The sequence below is a fragment of the Acanthopagrus latus genome, chromosome 6 (genome assembly GCF_904848185.1).
Source record: "Acanthopagrus latus isolate v.2019 chromosome 6, fAcaLat1.1, whole genome shotgun sequence".
Taxonomy (NCBI): domain Eukaryota; kingdom Metazoa; phylum Chordata; class Actinopteri; order Spariformes; family Sparidae; genus Acanthopagrus; species Acanthopagrus latus.
In genome coordinates, this window is record NC_051044.1 from 26,136,160 (window position 1) to 26,145,022 (window position 8,863).

General features: G+C 40.2%; 2 protein-coding genes across 2 annotated transcripts; both read left to right on the forward strand.

The window, feature by feature from the left end:
* The first annotated feature begins 29 nt into the window (after positions 1-29).
* LOC119020512 (blue-sensitive opsin-like) lies at positions 30-2,901 on the forward strand. The gene is made up of 5 exons (XM_037099863.1): positions 30-613; positions 706-874; positions 965-1,130; positions 1,394-1,633; positions 2,624-2,901. The coding sequence occupies exons 1-5, from the start codon at positions 235-237 to the stop codon at positions 2,723-2,725; spliced, it is 1,056 nt and encodes a 351-aa protein (XP_036955758.1). The 5' UTR covers positions 30-234; the 3' UTR covers positions 2,726-2,901.
* Positions 2,902-5,538: 2,637 nt separating this feature from the next.
* On the forward strand, positions 5,539-8,863 carry LOC119020511 (blue-sensitive opsin-like). Its single transcript, XM_037099862.1, has 5 exons — positions 5,539-6,149; positions 6,944-7,112; positions 7,375-7,540; positions 7,650-7,889; positions 8,634-8,863. The coding sequence occupies exons 1-5, from the start codon at positions 5,771-5,773 to the stop codon at positions 8,733-8,735; spliced, it is 1,056 nt and encodes a 351-aa protein (XP_036955757.1). The 5' UTR covers positions 5,539-5,770; the 3' UTR covers positions 8,736-8,863.

An 8,863-nucleotide genomic window follows, 5' to 3' on the forward strand; every position in this document is an offset into this window, starting at 1 on the left:
TAATCAAGGTTAAAATGGGGATGAGTGGTAACCTGGCTGGCCTTATAAAAGTCAGTCCTCAACAAAAGCTGTTATCAGAGATGTTAGGGATGCAGACCTAACAGCTTTCACGTTTGCCTGCTAAACTTCTATTCCTTATTCTTATTATATGATATAAGTGATATAGGGTCGAGCGAAAACATCAGCGAGGAGAGCTCTTGAAGTGTTACGATTGAAATCAATAGTCATATAAAAATGAAGGCCAATCGAGACATGGAGCTCCCTGAAGACTTCTGGATACCCGTCCCTCTGGACACCAATAACATCACGGCACTCAGTCCCTTCCTGGTGCCTCAGGACCACTTAGGGGGCTCGGGCACCTTCTACGCAATGGCAGCATTCATGTTCTTCGTATTCACGGTCGGCACTGCCATCAATCTGCTTACAGTCGCGTGCACCATCAAGTACAAGAAGCTGCGGTCCCACCTCAACTACATCCTGGTGAACTTGGCTGTGGCGAACCTTCTTGTGTCCTGTGTGGGCTCCTTCACTGCCTGCTGCTCCTTCGCAAACAGATACTTCATCTTTGGACCCCATATGTGCAAGATTGAGGGTTTCATGGCAACACTTGGCGGTGAGATTGATTTGTATCTGATTTGGAATAATCAGCTGATTCAATCTGAGCTCCAATATAATGCTTTGAATGTTTTTTTTGTCTCATCCCAGGTATGGTCAGTCTGTGGTCTCTAGCTGTGGTAGCTTTTGAAAGATGGTTGGTCATCTGCAAGCCACTCGGTAACTTTGTGTTCAAGCCCGACCACGCTATAGCTTGCTGTGTGTTCACCTGGGTTTTTGCACTGATTGCCTCAGTTCCTCCATTGTTCGGATGGAGCAGGTAAGCAACAGAAATCCAACCTACCTGCTGCAACTCATCAATACTGGGAAACTGGTTACACCCACAATGCTTTTGTGACGATCTCTCTAGGTACATCCCTGAAGGCCTGCAGTGCTCCTGTGGTCCCGACTGGTACACCACAAACAACAAATACAACAATGAATCCTATGTGATGTTCCTGTTCGGCTTCTGCTTCGCTGTTCCCTTCGCCACCATCATCTTCTGCTACACTCAGCTGCTCATCACACTGAAAATGGTGAGGCAAAAAATGTGACGATATTGAGCTCAAATGTTGTTTTGAGACGACATCAATTTTACACTTTTTTGACACTGAAGAAGTCTTCTCAAAATTGAACAATATCGTGTGTCTGTGTGTGTATATATATTTCAATGCACGTCTTCTTATGTCTCACCAAGAATGAAGTTTATCATAAAAATCTATCGTCCCAAAACACTTAGTAAATGTGCAGCTACTGGTATAAGTGCTGACGTAGTGAGAACTCCTCTCTTCTTCAACAGGCAGCGAAGGCCCAAGCTGAGTCTGCCTCCACCCAGAAGGCAGAGCGGGAGGTGACCAGGATGGTGGTCGTCATGGTGCTGGGCTTCCTGGTGTGCTGGATGCCTTACGCCTCCTTTGCCCTGTGGGTTGTGAATAACCGAGGGCAATCCTTCGACCTGAGGCTGGCGACCATACCTTCCTGCTTTTCGAAGGCCTCTGCAGTCTACAACCCACTTATCTACGTTGTCTTAAACAAACAGGTCGGTTCAATGTTGTAATGAGCAACTGAACACTTTTACAAAGAGAACAGATTTGAGGTACTTGTACTTTATCTATTACATAGCATTTTGTACAGTTTTATACTTTTACACCACCACATCTCAGATTGCAGTAATTGTACTTTTTAACTACATAGCCTGACAACTTTTGTTACTAGTTACTTTCCGGTGAAAACCATGTATTTCCAAATGTGGTACTGATGTGATTTTGAATGTGAATGGACTGAGAAAAACACTCCTACTTATTAAGCTAAAAAAAAAACCTCTCTTGTATAAGTGGACACGTGTATTGTCACAAAGCTTAAATTAGGGCTGGCTTTCAGAGTTCATGTAAAGTTGACTGTGGGTTGTTGAATCAACAGAACTGTTTTCTGTATGTAGAAAATGATCCCACTGAAAACCGGGGGCAGTTTACAGTATCCTCCACGGGGCCTTTATTGATACAACCATTGGAGTGTGTCAGAGTACATTTTAAAGTTCTAAATGTTGGCTTGGATGGAATATTTAGCTTTTATTCGCCAGTTCTCTCGATAGGTGGTGATCAAGATAAATGGAGAGGAAGAAGAAGCAAAATGCCAGATTTTGCACTAGACTAGATGATTAGTAGAAAGTTATTCACTGACTTCTATGATCAATAATTCGTATCATTCAGTTCTAAGCAAAAAATGACAAACTTTTCCTTGTTCAGTTTTTATTTAACATATGGTTTGCTGCTTTTCCAGTAAATGAGGCGTCTTTGGGTTTTGGTCTGTTGGTTGGACAAAAGAATGATTTGAAGCAGCACTTTGGGCTCTGGCAGGTTGTGATGAGCATTTTTAGCCATTTTATTGACTAATATAATAATCATATACACTGATAATTAAAGTAATTGTTGGTTGCAGTCCTTTCCTGCAGAGATTTGTTGTTGTCTTGTCTTGTTGTCTCTACAGCATCAATGTAATTGACTTCAACAAACTGTCTTTTCCCTTTCAGTTCCGTTCATGCATGTTGATGATGCTCGGGATGGGTTCAGCTGAGGAGGAGTCCTCAACATCACAGTCAGTGACTGAAGTCTCCAAAGTTGGACCTGCTTAGACCCAACACTGTGACTGTTGTCCTCTCTGCCACTGATGATCGTGTGTTGTAAATAAGAATAAATGGATGAGTATTTTGCCACATGAAAAGATGTATTCTGTATATGCAATGTTGCAACTCAAGTGAGAAATCATACTATCTGCAAAGTGAAAAATAAAATAAAAATTACAAACAAGTATATTGTGTGTTTGTGTGTTGATTTTAAAAAACATCAAATTCACTGGTTTGGAAACTAACAGTTCCCTCATGAAGGTGATTGTGTAAAAGGCTCTTACACACCCCGTGGTGAAAGTGCGTCAGTAGCCCAGAGGTCTTGCATTGATTTGAACAGACTTTTTAATGCAATTTTCAAGTTGAAATCATCACTTAAGCCGTTAAGATGAAATCCGTTAATGATGTTATGCTCTCACATAAAGATGTCTATAGTAACAGCGGTCCACTGATTGTAACATACATTTTACCAAACCTAGTTTTGAAGGCATTTTCAAAAACTAACAAAATATAATTCACATATTTTGGAAACAGATTTTTTAAAGTATTTGTTTAGTTGAAACATGACAGCTCTCATGTTGCATGAGCATTTTTTTTCTTATTTTAATCAACAACTCAACACTTTTAATTTTACAAAGAGTACAGATTTGAGGTACTTGTACTTTATATCTTACATACCATTTTGTACAGTTTTATACTTTTACACCACCACATCTCAGATTGCACTGATTATACTTTTTAATCAACTACATAGCCTGACTACTTTAGTTACTAGTCACCTTCCAGTGAAAACCATGTATTAGTACTGTGGTACTGATGTGATTTTGAATGTGAACGGACAGAAAAAAACCCTCTCTTGTATTAGCGGACACTTGTATTGTCACAAAGCTTAAAATAGGGTTGGCTTTCAGAGTTCATGTAAAGTTGACCGTGGGCTGTTGAATCAACAGCGCTGCAGATTAAACAACCCATCAGTACAGTAACATTTAGTGGTTTAAATAAAATCAACCTTCATCTACATCAGTAAGATGTAAATACACATTCATATAGCATTAACATTAATCCAAAACATCACATGCCATATTTTGATATGTTATTTACATTTTGCTGATTATTCGTAAATACTTTTACTTGAGTAATGTTTTGAATGCAGGACTTCTACTTGTTGATATCTCAGTGACTTGATGTGCAGACGCTTTAAGTCAATACTGTATTATCTTGATTTGGGTATACCTGTGGCATTTTTATATCACATTAAAAATGCCAATGCTACATTATGAATTCATCCACTAGCACCGCTATATTGTATACATATTTAGATAGTTTTAAGATAATTTAGATAAGTTTCTGTTTGTAGAAAATGATCCCACTGAAAACCGTGGGCAGTTTACAGTATCCTCCACGGGGCCTTTAATGATGCAGCCATTGGAGTGTGTCAGAGTACATTTAGTTCTACACCCATTGGCTTGGATGGAACATTTAGCTTTTATCCGTCAGTTCTCTAGATGGATGGTTAACAAGATAGAGGAGAGGAAGAAGAAGCAAGATGCCAGATTTTGCACTAGACTTGATGATTAGTAGAAAATTATTCACTGGCTACAATGATCAATAATTCATTTCATCCAGTTCTAAGCAAAAAATGTCAAACATTTCCTGGTTTAATTTTTATTTAACATATGGTTTGCTGCTTTTCCAGTAAATGAGGCATCATTGGGTTTTGGTCTGTTGGTTGGACAAAAGAACAATTTGAAGTAGCACTTTGGGCTCTGGCAGGTTGTAATGAGCATTTTTAGCAATTTTATTGACTAATAATAACTAATTTAATAATCATATACAGTGATAACTAAAGTAATTGTTAGTTGCAGCCCTGTCCTGCAGAGACTTGTTGTTGTCTTGTCTTGTTGTCTCTACAGCATCAATGTAATTGACTTCAACAAACTGTAACTAACAGTTCCCTCGTGAAGGTGATTGTGTAAAAGGCTCTTACACACCCCGTGGTGAAAGTGCGTCATTATTTGCAGAGAAGAGAAAGCTATGTAGTGACAAAAAGTTTCACTAATCTGTTGCAATCAAAGTCTCCACAAGCCCAGAGGTCTTGCATTGATTTGAACAGACTTTATTAATACAATTTCTAAGATGAAACCATCACTATGGCCATGAAGCTAAAATCCTTTAATGATGTTATGCTCCCACATAAAGATGTCTATAGTAAAAGTGGTCCACTGATTGTAACATATATTTTACCAAACCTAGTTTTGTGGGCATTTGCAAAAAAAACAAATAAAAAACAAAATATATCTCACAAATTCTGGAAATAGATTTTTTGAAGTATTCATATTAGTTGAAACATCACAGCGCTCATGTTGCATTAGCATCAAAACTTTTAATTTTACAAAGAGTACAGATTTGAGGTACTTGTACTTTAATCAACAACATAGCCTGACAACTTTAGTTACTAGTTACTTTCCAGTGAAAACCATGTATTTCCTAATGTGGTACTGATGTGCTTTTATGCTCCTTCCTCACATTATTTGTTTTCTGGCTTACTGCCAATCATTTCCTCATTCTGTCATGTTACTCCCACTGGACTCCCAACCTGGATAGCAGACTGACCTGTTGAACATCACTGATGATCAGATTATGTGATAGACAAACAAAAGACTCTGCGGTAGGATGTAATGAGATGAACCGTGTACGTTCGTGTACTGAGAGACTTATCTCTTTATTAGCTCTAATGTGGCCCATGCTGTTATAGTGGTGCATGATGTGTGTACAGGTACGCAAGTGCAGGTGTGCATGGTTTGTGTGGGCTGTCTGTGAAACAAAGCTTTGTTGTTAATCCCCCCTTGAGCCAATTAAGTTTAGCCTGAGTAATATTCAACGTTCCTATAAATGCGGCGCTAACCCCTCCATCAGAGAGACGCGCCTCTGTTAGAAGACACTCAGGACATCTGTGTTACTTGAAATTAGAAGTCAGGGGGTTTTTTTTGTAGTTTTACACACAGTAACATTGTTTTAACAGCTTTTTGAGAAGTCCTTCTTTATTTGACAAAAATGAGCTGGAAGCGTCCGGTAGAGCTCCCAGAAGACTTCTGGATACCCATCCCCCTGGACACCGACAACATCACATCCCTCAGCCCGTACCTGGTTCCCCAGGATCACTTAGGGAGCCCTGGCATCTTTTATTCCATGTCAGCATTCATGTTCTTCCTCTTTGTGGCTGGTACAGGCATCAACACCATCACTATCGCATGCACTGTTCAATACAAGAAGCTCCGCTCTCACCTGAACTACATCCTGGTGAACTTGGCCATAGCGAACCTCCTCGTCTCCACTGTGGGCTCCTTCACCTGCTTCTACTGCTTTGCCTTCAGATACATGATTCTCGGTCCACTTGGGTGCAAGATTGAGGGATTTACAGCAACTATTGGTGGTAAGGACTTTAATCAAATGTACAATATTGCTGCTTGTTTGTGATTTTGATTGTTTATTGTTCATAAAGTACTTTTGTGTTAAAACTTCATCCACTTTTGGAACTGGGATCTTTTGTACTGTTTTATATGTCAGGCAAAACAGCTTCAAATAGCATGAGGTCACTTCATCCCAGAATAAAATAAGCTATTATGTAAAATTGTGTGGTAAAACCATCAGCATAAAGGTCTTTCATGTCAACATATATCAATATATGTTTATGAGAAAACGGCAACAGCAACTGGAGCATTTTTTGTTCCAGGAACAAGACTTTGAACTTCGTTTTCCCATCCTGCACAGTTCCTTCACTATTAGTTTCCTGTAGATTTAAGTAGTGGGGTGTTCATTTTGTATCAACCTCAAAGCAATGCTGATCCTGCTGAACTGTCGAACTTTCCCTTTCACACTTATAACGCTGAGTTCTACAAAGGAGTCCTGGTCATGGCAGCAGCATAACACATTTCACATAATCATTTTTTACACAAAAGAAACAAACAACAGACATAAAACAAGACAACAAATTACATCAAGACAATTGCTTTACCAGTGCGCAGTAACAGGACATACATCCAGTGTTCAAATAGTCCCATTTTTAAAGGATAAGCTTTTAGCAAACACGGCTGTAAAAAAAAAAAAAAAAAAAACCTATTGCAATCTCCGCTTTCTAACATTTTAGCCTCAACTATGCTGTGACAGTTCCCTCACTGATTGTCAGCTGTTGTGTAAGCCTTTCATATCTCCTCTGTCTTGTTGCAGGTATGGTCAGCCTGTGGTCTCTTGCTGTGGTAGCATTTGAGAGGTGGCTCGTGGTCTGCAAGCCACTCGGGAACTTTGTCTTCAAGCCGATCCATGCTATCGCTTGCTGTGCAATGACTTGGGTCTTTGCTTTGTGTGCTGCCGTTCCCCCTCTGGTTGGATGGAGTAGGTCAGTGTACAAAGACCAAACACACAACAGTGTTTATTTGGTTTTAATAGTTGGTATAGTAATCCAGTTATTTTTGAGAAAATGTGCAAATGGTGCATCTGACTTTTTTAATTCCATAATCTTAAAGAACTAATCTTTCTCACTTGTATAAGAGCTTGTATAAGGATAATGAGTAACATTTATCCCCTGCTCCTTATTCCAAACCACACCAGCACATACATAACATATGGCCACAGTACTGATTCAGTGTCTGTCTCTCCAGGTATATCCCAGAGGGCATGCAGTGCTCCTGTGGGCCGGACTGGTACACAACTGACAACAAGTTTAACAATGAGACCTACGTGATGTTCCTCTTCTGCTTCTGCTTCTCTGTCCCCTTCTCCACCATCGTTTTCTGCTACTCACAGCTGCTCCTCATACTGAAATCGGTAGGTCTCAGGTCACCGAGGCTGATTTTATGATCGCAGTTAGGAATAATATCTCACCTGATTTCACAGAGCTGAGGCCAACCACTTGTCTGTAACTCTCCTCCAACAGGCAGCGAAGGCCCAAGCTGAGTCTGCCTCCACCCAGAAGGCAGAGCGGGAGGTGACCAGGATGGTGGTCGTCATGGTGCTGGGCTTCCTGGTGTGCTGGATGCCTTACGCCTCCTTTGCTCTGTGGATGATCAACAATCGGGGGCAACCCTTCGACCTGAGACTGGCCACCATACCTTCCTGTCTGTCTAAAGCCTCCACGGTCTACAACCCAATGATCTACATCCTCCTCAACAAACAGGTTCTTTCATTCACTCTGATCTGACAGTTATTTGTGGAGAGGAGGGTAATTTCGTCTCCACTCAACTGAACTGAGGCTGTACTGAGATTAGAGCCACAAAAGAGAAAAGAGCTTGTTTTATTTGGATTTTATCACTGGCCAGTGGCGCCCTCTAATGGTGGCTTAAAAACCTACACAAAGCTTGTTCCATCCTCAGAGGGAACGTCTAACATGCCCATTAATAATGCTTCAGATTTTCAGTCCTGGTAACACTTCATTATAACCATAATTGATACATGTATATTATCGACAGTGATATGATGGCTTCATTCTTGTTAAAATGTGCTTATTGTAAGTTGCTTTGGACAAAAGCCTCTGCTAGATGCCCCTAATGGAAATGTAAATAACAGTCTTGACATGATATGTTGTTGATCTGCGCCAGCATTTTCTGCTGGGCCTCTGAGGACATTCTCCTTGAGGCTGTGCTAAGCTGTGCTAACAGTGTAAACAACACCAACAATCCTCCAGTGCTCGAGCCTCCCAGTCCAGGCTGCCAGCTGCGCCACTGAATAAGCAAACTCTGATGGTTATTATGAAGTATTACCTCAATTCTTTATTGATTTGGATTACATGGACAAATACTGTATATCAGCAGAAGTCACCAGATGTACTCTTACGGTATACATCCTCAAAGAGAATTGTCCTGCAGAGATACACACAATAATGTAAAGACACAAATGTTCTTCTGTTGTTTTTCTCTTTCAGTTCCGCACATGTATAAAGCAGATGCTGGGGATGAGCACAGGAGATGATGAGGAGTCAACCAGTACATCAACCACTGAGGTCTCTAAAGTCGGACCTTCTTAATCAAAATCAAGAGTTGCGTTTTGTAAATAGCGCTGAATCGACAAATTACATGACAAATGGATTATTGTTATTGTTATCGATTATTGTCACACATGAGGAGTTATATGCAAAGAAAAAAAAATAGAATA